General features: G+C 41.5%; 1 protein-coding gene across 4 annotated transcripts in view; it reads left to right on the top strand.

Moving 5' to 3' along the window:
* ggt1a (gamma-glutamyltransferase 1a) overlaps window positions 1-14,636 on the top strand; it is a 48,300-nt gene that overhangs the window by 9,474 nt on the left and 24,190 nt on the right. The window contains exons 2-13 of one of the 4 annotated variants that reach the window (XM_026945852.3): window positions 350-508; window positions 1,710-1,840; window positions 2,392-2,481; window positions 2,896-3,088; window positions 3,410-3,570; window positions 3,802-3,951; window positions 4,649-4,785; window positions 5,580-5,767; window positions 5,934-6,061; window positions 6,415-6,527; window positions 10,183-10,296; window positions 10,438-10,781. In XM_026945852.3, coding sequence (XP_026801653.3) covers window positions 354-508; window positions 1,710-1,840; window positions 2,392-2,481; window positions 2,896-3,088; window positions 3,410-3,570; window positions 3,802-3,951; window positions 4,649-4,785; window positions 5,580-5,767; window positions 5,934-6,061; window positions 6,415-6,527; window positions 10,183-10,296; window positions 10,438-10,581 — 1,704 coding nt within the window. In that variant the 5' untranslated portion in view covers window positions 350-353 and the 3' untranslated portion in view covers window positions 10,582-10,781. Of the gene's footprint in view, window positions 1-98; window positions 244-349; window positions 509-1,709; window positions 1,841-2,391; window positions 2,482-2,895; window positions 3,089-3,409; window positions 3,571-3,801; window positions 3,952-4,648; window positions 4,786-5,579; window positions 5,768-5,933; window positions 6,062-6,414; window positions 6,528-6,681; window positions 7,953-10,182; window positions 10,297-10,437; window positions 10,782-14,636 lie in introns of those variants that run through there. The other 3 variants (XM_053236139.1, XM_053236138.1, XM_053236137.1) reach the window with 3 other exon arrangements.

Raw genomic sequence — 14,636 nt, 5'->3', positions numbered from 1 at the left:
TAAACAAATGAGCAAATAAACAACCCAGACTCTGATAATTACACCTTTGATTAGCTTTAATTAAGGCCTGGACATAATTACAGCCCTAATAACAGCTAGTTCACGTCGTCACGTCTCACACACTGAGCATTTACAGCTCCTCCGTATGCAGTTCTTTTCACTCGGGGAAATTCAAAATTTGGACATTTGTTTAGTTTAAAACATTAAGACACTGAGACTGAACACTGAACACTAAACAATCAGGTAAGAGATTAAAATGTGTTTGTAATTGTGTTATGATGATCAAAAACAAATGTAGTGACATTATTACTGTAATAACATTATTAATTTTTGCACTGTGGTTGAACAGGACCATGGGAAAGAAGTACCGCATTGCTTGCCTGGTGCTCATCATTGTGGCTGTTCTGATTGTTTGCCTCACTCTGCTTTTACGGGCGAAACACAAAGATCACTGCTACTCCAAAGCCGCTGTAGCAGCTGACGCTGGGAAATGTTCTGAGATCGGCAGGTAGGACCTTCACTCACAATATGATAAAAATTACTGTTAGTCATTATTCCTGTTATTTGCAGCATATTATTTTCAGTACATCATCTACATTAAACCCAGTATAACCCAGTGAGGGTTTAGTTATTCACTCAGGGGCAGTTACTATTCCTGATTAGTTTTTGGGTTTAAAAGTGTTTGTGTTTAAAGATGGTGGTCTAGACGTTAGTGAAAACGCCGTCTCAGACGTGTCTGAGCAAACTCAGAGACATGAACTACGCTCGGGTGATTTTAATAATCTGAATGTGGAGCTCAGAAACTTCACTTAAGCAGCTGCGTAACCCGACTCTGAATACCAGGAACTTTCCTCATGTAAATATTGATGTAACTTTTGGACTCTGAATACGACTCTCACCTCACGTAACTTCTGAACAGAGATTAAGTCTGTAATTACGTCTGAGGTCTGAATATTAAATATTAAATCCTCACTACATGCATGTAACTCAACTCTGCCCTGAGGGAACAGTGCAGGAAAATACTGTAATTGTATTTCTATTTTTGTATTTTTACAGCATTCATTGTTTGTTTGTTTGTAATAAATTGTGTTGTTGTCATACCAAGCTGCAAATCAAATTTCCCATGTAGACAATAATAAAGAACTGAACTGAACTTAAATATGGCTTAAATAAAAACAGTCGTAATTATTTATACCTGTTTAAGAACTTGAAAATTCCTATAGCAGATTTTTATACTTTTTATGGTGACATCATCCACGCAACTATATTATAATGTTAAATGGACAGAATGTTAATGTTAAATCAGAATAATGTTAAATCTGTCCAAAATTGGAAAAAAAAAACATTGATAGCTTAGTTATAAGACCGATACACATATGTTTTATCTGGATTTTTACAGTGATTAGTTTTACAGTGTTTGTTTCTGAAGGTGACTTTTCAGCTCTTTTAATGTTGTAAAGTCAGAGAAAGAGGAAATGATGTTACTGGATCAACAAAAAAAATTCTGGAGAAAAAAATACATCAGTGCGGCTGGAAGTGTTGGCAACTTCACATGAAAAACAACCTGAGCATGAATGAGTTAAAGCCACTGAGAACACAATGAGAGTAACAGAAGTTATTATTAAGTGAGAATGTAGTTTCAGCTCAGTGGAGGAGGTTAGTCTCGGAGACTGTAATAGTCACGTTGTTGTGGTGTGTTTTTGTCTCAGGGACATGTTACAGCGCGGAGGCTCTGCAGTGGACGCCGCCATCGCAGCGCTGCTGTGTGTCGGACTGTTTAATGCTCACAGCATGGGCTTCGGAGGAGGACATTTCTTCATCATCTATAACAGCTCTACAGGTGACATCCATCCATCTGTCCATCCGTTCACCCATCCATCTGTCCAACTATCTGACAATCTATCAATCAATGTGAAATTTAATCCATCAATCTGACAAATTATCCATCCATTCATCTATTTTTCTGACAATCCACCTATCCATTCATCTATGCATTTATTCAACAATCCATCATTTCATCCATTCATCTTTCCATTGTTCCATCTGATAATCCATCCATGTGGCAATTCATCCATCCATCCATAGTTCCATTTGTTCCTCCAGCTATTCATACATCTGACAATCCACCATCAATCCATCCATCCATCCATCATCAATGTATCATCCATCTAACAATCTATTTTTCCACTCATCCATAACAATCCATTCATCTATCTGACAGTTTATCCATCCTGCCTCATTGAGATTGAAGTTTCTTTAAGGACAGATGTGTGCAGTTTCAGACCTAACATAAAAAAAATACATATCAGCTACAAATTATTTTTTAAATCAATATAAAATCATTGAGAGTTTGTTTGCTGAAGGAACACTATTTTTGTTTTTCTCTCTTAGGAAAGGTGGAGACGATCAATGCGAGGGAAACAGCGCCCCTTAAAGCCACGCCTGACATGTTCGGCAATGACACACAGCTCGCGAAAAAAGGTGCAGAACCTCCTGTAAATAACAATCTCTTTTTATTTTTTCTGTGTTGTGTGTGAGGTCGAGTGGCAACCAGCTGCACACTCTGAGATAAATAAAGTTTATTCAGTGTAATTTGATTGCGTTTAATTAGATTTTGTTTCGTTTGGTTCACATTCAGAGAGATGAAGCCTCTCTGTTTAAGCACTGTGTAGGACTGCGTAACCTGATGTGAAAGCTGAGGACTAAACATTAAAGATTTACAACATAATGGGATTTCAAAAAACCTGAAAACAAATAATAATATGGTTTTATTTATGAATGGTATCAGTTTATTCAAGTATCAATGTGCTTTAAAATCAATAAATAAATGTGAACATTATAGATCAGAAAGGGTTTTATAGCTTTGTTGTCCATTGTGTTTTCATGAATAAACAGGAGGCCTGTCCATTGCGGTCCCCGGTGAGCTTCGTGGCTATGAACTGGCACACCAGCGTCATGGCCGCCTGCCGTGGAGGGAGCTGTTTCAGCCGAGCATCGAGCTGGCACGTGACGGCATCCGAGTCAGCAAAGCTCTCTCCAAAGCCATGTGGGAAAACCAGAAAGCCATTGAGGCTGATCCAGTGCTGTGGTGAGGGACAATATCTCTATCATGGACACATCAAAATATCCTCAGCACCCATGCGATGTCTTTGGAGGTTTATTTTTTGTTAAAATGGAAAAGCTTCCAGAAAGAATAAGTGTTTGGCGTTCAAACTCCAGCTTCACTAAGCTGCCACTGTTGGGCCCTTGAGCAAGGCCCTTTATGTTCACCTGCTCAGATATATAAATGTAAGTCACTCTGGGTAAGGGTGTCTGCCAAGTGCCAGAATGTGGACTTTGACTGATTTATGAATACTTTATTGCCATAAGGAAAATTATTTATTTTAATAATTTATATTCTTTGTTACAGTGAAGTATTTTGTGATTCCAACAAAACCATCCTGAGAGAAAATGACACGATTAGATTTCTACGGCTAGCAGACACCTACGAGAAGATCGCTGAGGGAGGAGCTGATGTTTTTTATAATGGCTCCATGGCTGAAACGATAGTCAAAGACATCAAGGCTGCAGGTCCATCACTGTTTAACTATTAAAGTCTACAACATGAAACAATCTTTATTATTAGCAGCATAAGTCTAATATACCCTCCAATACAGATGTAAAAATCACTGAGACACATGCTAATATTCACTACAGTATAGATGCTAATCAATAATTTCACAGACACTAAGAGGCTAATACTCACTGCTAATCACCTCCTGTTGTATGCTAATCTGTTCATGGTGTTTTGGGACGATCCAGGTGGCATTATAACACTTGAAGACTTGTTAAGGTATACACCAGTGTTGAATGAAAGCCCACTGAAGATAAATGTGGGAGAATACACAATGCACTTTCCAGATGCTCCATCTAGCGGTCCTGTGCTAGCGCTAATCCTCAACATTGTGGACGGTGAGTGTGTGTTTGTCATGTGTGTTCATTTGTGTGGGATAAATGGACATTAGAAGTGTCTAATACATCTGCATTAGCCAGATAGATTTTCTCAACAGTTATGCTAACTCACTGTTAGCCACTCAGCTCTAATTAGCATTATGAGGTAGGGGAGTCAGAGACCTGAGACACAGGCTTCAGAATATCTTAGAAGGATAAATGATGGAGGTTGACTCTTTGGGTCAAAAACCATGTAGCTTAAGTTAAACATGATAAGCCAATAGCGAAGTACATTATGTGACATCACCACTAGCCTCATAGCATAAAATTCTGGTTTTAATTAGAAAATATTTAGAATAGTTTACATACAAAGCTGTATTGTGTTAACTCTAGCCAGATATCTCTCACTAGATAGATTAGCTAATGTTAAGATTATATCTTCAACAGTAGCTATCTTGTATTAATTAGCCAAACTGCTAGTATGAGGTAAATTATTGTTTTGTATAATTAAATACAGTACCCAAATCTGTCAGCAATCTAGCTATAGACAAGATTTCTTAGCCCTTGTGATGTTTGTGAAATAGGATTTAAGATTTCACAGTATCTTGAAAGTTCATTAGCACTCACTATGTCGCTACATGAAGCTTACATGAAAGCTTTTAACTCGTGTATGATGCTGATGATGATGGTCTAAAAGCATAAAACTGTCTCTGTGCAGGTTATAATTTCTCATCCAGCAGTGTGTCTACTACAGAGAAGAAGACGCTCACTTATCACCGCATCATCGAGGCTTTCCGCTTCGCTTTCGCTATGAGGAGCAGGCTGGGAGATCCTCGTTACGTCAAAATCAATGACGTGAGACAGTGTTTATTTCCACATCATGGGGTTGTTCATCAGTAACATTAAGTTCACACTAGCAGGTCACTCATGTTGGTTATAGTTTGTCTCTTGTGGGTGTGCAGCATCCACTACGGCTTTCGTTTGTGGGTGTGGCCTGTCCAGCATTTTTTAGTTCTCAAGAGAAATGGTAGTGGCTATATACAGTCTCCTCCAAAAGTACTGGAATGGCAAGGCCAATTCTTTTGTTTTTTGCTATACACTGAATACATTTGGATTTGAGATCAAAAAATAAATATGAGACGACAGATCAGAATTCACAAAAGAAGAATGCAACAGTTTGGTGATGTCAGTGGTTTGCTGGCTTGATGCAGTTATTGCAAGCAAAGATTAAGTGTTATTTACTTTAAGACTGTCTGTTCCAATATGTTTGCTCAACACAGTCGCCATGTTCCATGTGTATATACCAGAAAATGAAAGCTGAAATTCTGATCTATTGTCTCATATTCATCTTTTGATGTCAAACCCAGATGTCTTCAGTGTATAACAAAAGTATTGGCCTTGCCGTTCCAATACTTTCGGAGCGGACTGACCTTGAAAGGTCACATTTGACAGGATAGGCTGAAACCACAGTTACAAGTTTTTCTTCCATTTTTTGTGCATCAAACAGGAACTACATTTGTGAGTAGGCAACTGAAGAAGTGTCGCCACACAATTGGCACATGCCATACAATTGGTCTGACTAATCATTTGAGCCATTTCATTGGATTTGTTGCTTTACCAAGTTTGTCATTCCCTCTGTCCCTCTTCAGCTCATCCACAACATGACCTCGGACTACTTTGCCAATAACATCCGCAGTAAGATCTCAGATGACAGCACGCAGCCAGAGAGTCACTATGAGCCAGAATACTTCACCCCTGAGAATCATGGGACGGCTCATCTGTCCATCATCGCTGAGGATGGGAGCGCCGTGGCTGTGACCAGCAGCATCAACCAGTAGTAAGACACACTGTACTGCTCTGAACCAATCAGAACACACTGTACTGCTCTCAGCCAATCAGAACACACTGTACTTCTCTGAGCCAATCAGAACCAATCAGAACAGACTGTACTGCTTTGAGCCAGAACAGAGTGTATAAACAATACTGATGGTGTTTCTGTGCAGTTTTGGTTCTAAAGTGATGTCACGTTCCACTGGAATCATCTTTAACAACATGATGGACGACTTCAGTTCTCCGCACATCACAAATGCATACAACGTTCCTCCTTCTCCTAATAACTTCATCCAACCAGGTAACAGATTTTTATCTAATTATTCATGTTCATTTCAGAGCCACAGGAGATATAACATATAGATACAGTTTGGTAATGCATTGTCCTATATATTACAATACATGTATGTATCACACATAATGTTATTAATGTTCACAGTTTAATCTATAGATAGTGCCAGTGAAGTAACTCTTTAGATTAGATTAAGTAGCTTTAGATTACATTATTGTGTGGTCATTTGGCTACACGTTCTTACATGTAGTTCCTTTTCTGATACAATATTGTGATAATATTGTAATATTTTATTAATAAAAGTTTTGTAAATGATTGAGATATGAAACAGTAACACTGTAAGATGTCCACTGTTTGTGCAGGTAAAAGGCCACTCTCGTCCATGTGCCCAACCATCATCTGCGACAAAAACAACAAAGTCAAAATGGTTGTGGGAGCTTCAGGTGGGACGAAGATCACCACGGCAACAGCTCTGGTAACACCCATGGCTTTAACTGTAACACACACAACTTTAACCAGAACACATTTTTATAGTGTAGTTCTTTTAAATATTACATTTATATTTTAGCATCATTTTATAAGATAATTCATTTGTAGATCTATTCATCTCTTTTTCATCTACTTGACAGCTACAGGATTGTCTCCCTGCTGCTGCCATCTAGGGTTGGTTGGTCCCCCAGTTCTTAACCTTCTTCCGTGGTCACAGCCAGAAGCTGTCCCCCTTGGCCAGCTCTGCCAACTCTTTCATGGCTCTCTCTCACTCTCAAAGCTCCAGCATCCCACCTCCACAGCACAATAGAAGTCCTCCACCCAGCCTCCCAACACTCTGCATCCATACTTGAGCTGCTTATGATAGTGGGCAGCCTCTACCCCCTCCTCCCATGGGACAGTGAGCTCAATGAGCAAGAAGGTTTTGGCACCACTTCTGGGCAGAATGACATGGCAGTAATCTCCCTCAGGAACTGAAGCTGCCTGCTGATATCAACTCTCATGCCTCACTCCTTTCCAGGAGGAGTCTTGGTGGAGATTCAATTCAATTCAATTTTATTTGTATAGCGCTTTTAACAATGGACATTGTCACAAAGCAGCTTTACAGAAATAAATGGATTCACAAAAATATATTGTAAATATTTAAATTTATCACTGTGAATTTATCCCTAATGAGCAAGCCAGTGGCGACGGTGGCAAGGAAAAACTCCCCGAGATGATATGAGGAAGAAACCTTGAGAGGAACCAGGCTCAAAAGGGAACCCATCCTCATCTGGGTGCAACGGATAGTGCAATTATAAATAAATCCCTTCTATTGTGTACTATATGGACAAATAGTGCAATTGTGCAACCAATCACAGTATTTGCAAGAGGTCCGGCTGGTTAAAATCTATCCACTGTCCACTGATGGAGTCCTGAGTACGAAGCTGCTCGTGGCAACTGCAGCCCCAAAGCCACTACAGCAGTCGCAGTCCCAAGCCATTACAGTACAGCTCCCCATATGTGATCCCCAAGCCATCTCCACAGCCCCCAGGTGGCACCATCCCCAGCAATCCAAACAGTTCTTCAGGCAGTCCATATGGGGCCACCCCCAGCAGCAGCGAGCGAACTCAACCGATGAGAACTCCAACCAGAAGTAGGGCATCAGGATGGGTCAGGCAGCGAGGAGGAGCAGAAGGGGTCAGGATCACTGGCATCACTGGCATCTCAGAAGTAGCATGTGTAGCTCGACAGAGAGCGAGAGAGAGAGAGAGATGGAGAGAAGGGAAGAGATTGTTAGGTGAGCTTTTGTCCTCTAATGGTTAAGCACGATGTACTTTGCATGCAGAGTGCAAGCAGGGACTCCGGCAAGACTAGCTATGACAGCATAACTGAAAGGGAGAGCCAGAAGCTAACACAGACATGAGGGCACCCTGGGACATAAGGCAGCCAGCCACTCCACCGTCGACAAACCTGAGTGAACGTGTGAGAGTGGGGGGGCGACAGCATCCAAACATCCCATTTCACCACAACACTCTATGCCTGTGAAACCCTCCAGACCTGCCCCTGTACCTAAGAAAACTATTCACAAAAGGCTTGACTAAACAAATATGTTTTCAGCCTAGACTTAAACTCTGAGACTGTGTCTGAGATCTCTTGATGGGGCTCTTGGCACTTGCTCCTGGACTGATGAAATGCTTTGCTGTGGGAGGATTGCTGCTGTACGTGCCCTGCCTACAGGTCTCAAGCACCTCAGTGCTGCCATCTCTTGGGAAAACGATATGTTGCACCCGACAGCATGTGTTGGAGGTTTGCATTGGTGGCACTGCAGAGGGGACAGCTTTCCTCATTGTGGAACCACTGGTGGAGGTTTTGGGGCACAGCAAGGTGTCATACAGGTCAGACCATGAGAGTGGGCTGTTTTTTGTGCCCTTCCATGTTATCAGTGCCCTGGCAGCCCTGTGACACTGCTTTGATCTTGTAGTACTCCTGCTCCACCATATCACCATAGCTTTCCTCTTCTCTCTGCTTGTCTTGGACCAGAATGGTGGTACTCCTCCCCAGCCAAGACCTATTTGTCCGGTCTGGACTCTGCTAACCACCTTCTCGTGTTGCGGCCTGGTGCTCATCTGGTTAACCACCACTTGGGCCCTCCAAGTTTGGGCCCCTCCTGTTTGGACAGGGTGCAGATGTGCAGATCTCACCAGCAGGTCTGTTGACTCTTTTGATTCCAGGACCAGCCTAGCTTTCTCCTGATTGTATCCCAGGCTGATGGATTTAAGTGGGAGTTGTAGGGCATTCTTTCCAAAGAGGCCAGTGTGATGATCTTGAAGGATGCTATAAACAGGAAGAGAGAGACAGAGCACCCCTGGCAATTCCTACCTAATACCTAGCTGCTGCCAGCCAGGGACAAAGACTTTGCCATTCTGATGGAATGCGTTGGTTCCTCCATACAGTTCTCATGAGGCTGGGCAACTCCCTAGGGCAATTCCTGTAGAGCTTGTATGGGATTACATTTGGGCCTTGTGCTGAGGCTTCTCTTGCCTTTTGCATCACCTCCCTGAGGCAGAGCTTGAGCTTAAAACTGGTATGTTGAAGGAGCATGGCACATACCCTGGTGATCCTTTTGGGGTTGATTTTGTTGGGTTGTTTGTATTGGCCTCTGACATGCTGCTCAAGCTCCTCCTTGGTGGTTTAGAGCTTTCCACTCTTCTTACCTTCCAGCAAACCTCAGATGTGTTTGAAGGGATCCTTGAAGAAGCTGGCTCCTACGTTCCTCCTTCCTTTTCCATTTGGGCATATGCTGCACTTGTGGGTAATCTCATCGAAAAGGCCCCTGCACTCCTCGTACAGGATGTTCCCAAGTGCATTGAGTTTGGTTTCCACCTTGCCACATAGCAAGTGCTTCAGAATATTGCTGAAGTCGCTGTCCAGCTGCTACCATAGTGCCACCTCGTTTGCCTTTAGAAACTCCTGCCTAGTTCTTTCCTTGCTGCTTGTTGGCCTGGCTCGATTTCACTGTCCACTGACTGCCTGCTTTTAGCAGTGTTGGATCCTTCAGCTCTGTGGTTTTTGCCCAGGCTTTAGGTCCCACTTGTCCGACCTGCAGTACAAGTTTGCTGTTTGCTTTCTCTCCACACTTTGCTCTTTCTTGGTGGTTTTGTATGTGGTCTTATTTTTTTCCTGCTCACAGTTCTGAAGGGTTCTGGTCTTGTTGTCTATTCGTTCCACTCATTTCTGTGTTCTGTCCGGTTAGGCTCATAGTCCTTCAGGTTGTCTTCTCTTAATTCTCTTAGTAGTTTGTTGGTGGGTGTCCTGTTGGGGTACTAGTGGGTTGGGTAACTATCCACCCACTCCCAATGCATAAATGCAACAATTCATCTGTCCATCCATCCATGATATTCATCCATCCTCCCATATGATAACTGATGGAGTATAATCATCCACCCACTGATTGAGCTGTAGATATTTGGTCCCGTTAAAAAAAACAAAAACAATGTGAATTCCTCCATCAGTCTGATAACAGATAGGCCCTGAGAATATAACTAAATTCACAAAATGTTTATAAAACTCTGATTTAGACAGTAATAAGTGTTGTTGTAAAGGTTTATGAACACAGGCCACATAGAGCGTGTCAGTGAGTCGTTTCCTCTCGTTCACAGGTGATCCTGAACTCTCTGTTCTTTAACTACGATCTGAAGGGAGCTGTAGAGGAACCCAGGTTCCACAACCAGCTCAAGCCCAACTACAATGAGGTGGAGCAGGACTTCAAGAAGGTGTGTCTGCTCATCTTTCATCTCTTCCATGGGATTAGGATTCATATCTGAGTCACTGAGCATCATTATATCAAACACATGACTCTTTTCTTCTCTTGTGCACTAACAATAATAATAATTTACTCTATATTTAATTTACAGAGTATAATAGAGAGACTAGAACAGAAGAATCACGTGACTTTGTTGCAGAATACCACTTCAGTGGTTCAGGCCGTGGTGAGGCAGGATGATCTGATCTGTGCTGAATCAGACCACAGGAAAGGAGGATATGCTGTCGGCTACTGAAACAAACTTTAACAATAATCAACTTTTATCTGTACAGCTTTGATAAAAGAAAGAAATTTACTCAAATCCGAATGAATCACACAGATCATTACAAAGCTTTCAATACACAGATAATCTGCCTCCATACACTGTTTGTATTTAACGATTACTATACTATGTGATGGAAGACACAGATTAAAAGATGAACTTGTGGATGCAAAGATGGATTGTGTTGCTTCTTCAATTCAATGTTTGATTTAATTTGTAGCGAAGTCATCTGTATCAATATCACAGCTCTGTACATTCCTTCTGAATGCTGTATTTTTCATTTTAGCCCACTTAACTTTGTGTATTGTGTGTTGGAAATAAGTGGATATGAAGAATCAATCACATGGGAACATGCTGTTATATGGAAATCATCATCTTTGGGGTGGTAACAGTAACTTTGCTTCATAATGCTTTGCTTCTTATACCACAGCAATTTGCCAATGATTACACATCATTTTTTATCCATTTATAGTTATGTTTAATGTTGTGGAACGCCCATGAAACAAGTTATTTCATGTTCTCATTTATGTTATAGCAGCTATAAACAGTCGTTCCCTCACCAGCCTTGCTTTCTCTACATATCTCATCGTGTTACTGAGAAACCGCAAAGCTCCTCTGTCCTGAAGATGTCGGAAAACTTAACGTTACAGCTTTACCTCTGACTGTTACAAAGCGCTGACACTGTAGACTCCTTCCATACATGTTACATAAATGTCTCCTTACAGAAAACTTCTCCATATCAACGATTTTTAAAAATCTGTTTGTGTGGTGCATCCACTGTACAAGTCCCTGTGAATGAGCTCTTACTATAGAAATGATCATGTATTAGAAAGAGCGCATTATATAAGATAAACTAGAAAATAAATCATCAACTACTGGCCAATCACAATCCAGAATTCAGCAGCACAGTGGTGTAAATATATTTAATCAGTCTTTTAAAAGGCATTTATAAAGTTAAGACTGACCTCTCATTTCAGTTTCTTTGCTCTCAGTGGATTTTTCATGACTAAATGCTGTACATTAAAAAACAATTATACCACTAATAATTTGCCTAAAAAGAGAGATTTGTTAGTTAAATAATATTATATTACAACACAAAGCTGTCTTTAACAGCCACCCTGGACACTTCTATGCCAGACCACCAGAGGGAGCCCTGCTCCAAATTTTGAATCACTTCTTCTGTTGTCATACTCATTTCCTGTTTGTTCAGTATAAAAAGCACATGAACCCTCTTCTTATTGTGAAGCTTTTCAGTTTGCATTGTCTTTCAGATGAGTTCTGAGCCGTTTGTTCTGGAAGGTTTATGTGTGTATGACCCTGCTTTGTCATGTGTTGTCCTTGCCGTTGCCTGACCCTTTTAGATTTGATGCTATATCTGATTTCTGGATTATTGATCCTGCCTAGCTTTTTGAACACAACTTCTGCATAGTATTTTGCATTGTTCTCTGTCTATGATTATTTGGATTTTGACCCAGAAGATTTTGACCCTGATGTTTGCCTTAATAAACCTCATTGCAATTGGATCCCTATAATCTGCCTAGGAGCCCTTTGTTACACTGTCAGTTGTTAAAGTGACCATTCATTTTCTTTTCAGTGTTACCCAGTGTTAATTTCAGTGTTAATTAAAAAAAATTGCTATTTAAAAAAACAAAATTCCATAATTTATTTGCATTCATCTGATTATTTTCAAAGGTTATTCAGTTAACTTTTATAGCTTAAAATGTACTGTACATAATCACCTGACGCTTCTCTGAAGTCTACATATTAAAATAAACTAACATTTACTCTATACTCTCAATTAAATAAAATCCTGTGCAACATATTCAATTTTCCGCTATTTGAACAGTCACAGTGCTCAAACATCACTCATTTTATTGCCTTTCTGTTAGGGGTATCCAATTCGATTGAATTAGCTTTATTGGCCTGACTCTTCCAGCAGTTACAATATTGCCAATGCACTGAAATGACATTTTTATTGAAATAGCAATAAAAGAAAAAGAAAAACATACGCACATTGTGTTGTCCACAATCTTCTCTGCAATGGGCCAGCCCAGTGTAGCTGCAGGTCTTCATTCAAATTAAGCAGGAGCCAGTCATGCCAAAGCCAGAAACCGTGACAGATTACAATCCGCAGCATACAAACATGGCCGACCAGCACACACACATTACACACCTGATTACACACACCTGAGCCAAATTACCACACAAATACAAATACCACTCACACACATGTCACACATGAAGTATTGCTCAAGAGTTTTGTGTTTTGATCTTGTTCTGGTTTGACCTGGTTCACCATGTCAAGCAGGTTCTGGCCCACCTACTCGAGAACCATTTATCTCCTTTATATCAAAGGAGAAAAATGTGAGTTCCATGTGCCTAAAATACTGTTCCATGGCTACATCATAAGCTCTGAAGGAGTTATCATGGACCAGTACAAAGTTTTAGCCATCAAAGAGTGGCCAACAACCACCACAGTCAAAGAACTCCAGAGGTTCCTAGGATTTGCAGGTGATTCTTCGGGGTCTTCAGCTCCACTGCAGCACCTCTCACATCCCTATTGAAGAAGGGACCCAAAGGCTGAAGTGGAATGAGGCCACAATGCAGACCTCCTTCCAGATCAAAGAAGCTTTCAACCACAGTGCTCATTCTGAAGCATCCTTACCCTTCACAGCCTTTTACAGTTGAGGTAGCTGTCTTGGAAACTGGGGTCAGAGCTCTGCTCTCTCAACGACTTGGAGAAAAACCCCAGCTACACCTTGTGGCTTACTTTTCAAAGAAATTTTCACCTGCTGAGGAAAATTACAACATTAGAAACCGGAAGCTATTAGCTTTTAAGCTTGCCCTAGAAGAATGGCATCACTGGCTGGAGGGAGCTGCACACCCATTCATCACATACACGGACCACAAGAATCTTGAGAACCTGTAAACTAGAACTGTCACATCACTGCTGCCCAGCTCTGTCATTTTATCTGTCAGAATTGAAACCTGTCACTCTGTCCCATTGTCTAAAGATGTCCACTCATCACCAACCCTCTAGGGACAACCAGATTAGATCATGAAGGATATCCTGAACTCTCATCACAAAGAGTGCAAACTCCAGAATGACTGGGAGCCATGTGACCCAGCAAAAGATGCTGGGTACCAGCACAAGATGTTCTAGACCCCCTTCTCTGCAGAGACTTTCATGCCCTTCACTCCCCGTCTTTGAGGTAGACCACAAAGGAGTTCAGCTCCTGGAGTGAACTCCGTTTAGGTGGTAACATCCACAGTAACCTCATGATGATTTTTAGGCTTTCCAAGTGGGGCCATTCACAGCAGCAGTGAGTGATTCTCAGGTGAGCCATTCTCCAAGCAGAAGTGGGGCATCAGGACAGATCAGGCAGGTCCAGGGTGCGGGAGGAGTGTAACGTGTAGCAGAGAGAGAGAGAGACTTCGGTGAAAGAACATGAACCAGCAGATGGACTTACAGCGGCTAAGCTGGCATTGCAATATATCAGTGCGCATCAAGGGGGATCACAGGGGCCAAGCTCTTCACGGCCTCGCAATGACAAGTTCATTAAGGACCAGGTAGTTATGGGAGGTACCTTGGGATCCGGGGGTGGTAAAGCAGGGGGAAGAAAAGACAGTGATTTCCCTGTTATGGGCAAAGGATTCATTTGTTATTATTGTCAACAGCCAGGACATAAAGCGTCAGTGTGCCGCTGTGTAAGCCAAAAATGAGTGGATACTGCTATGTCCCAAAGAAGGAGGACAGGCCTACAGAGAACTTTAAGGAAGACAACTCTGCCATGCTGGGGGTCATTGTAAATGGGCAGGCAGTGCAAGCATTGTTGGACACAGGTAGTTCAAAGCCTCTCATTAAACAATGTCATGTTCCAGATAGTTCGGTAGATTACAGTCAAACCACTACTGTTCAGTGTGTACATGGGGATCACCAATCATATCCTATTGCAGAGGTTACGGTATTCATCTAAGGACAGGTGTACCAGGTGTACCTGATATTACTAATGAACTGTCGTGTCCAG

This window comes from Pangasianodon hypophthalmus, chromosome 8, assembly GCF_027358585.1.
Source record: "Pangasianodon hypophthalmus isolate fPanHyp1 chromosome 8, fPanHyp1.pri, whole genome shotgun sequence".
Classification (NCBI taxonomy): Eukaryota; Metazoa; Chordata; class Actinopteri; order Siluriformes; family Pangasiidae; genus Pangasianodon; species Pangasianodon hypophthalmus.
The sequence above is the reverse complement of the archived record's forward strand: the minus strand, read 5'-3'. Positions and strand labels throughout refer to the sequence as shown.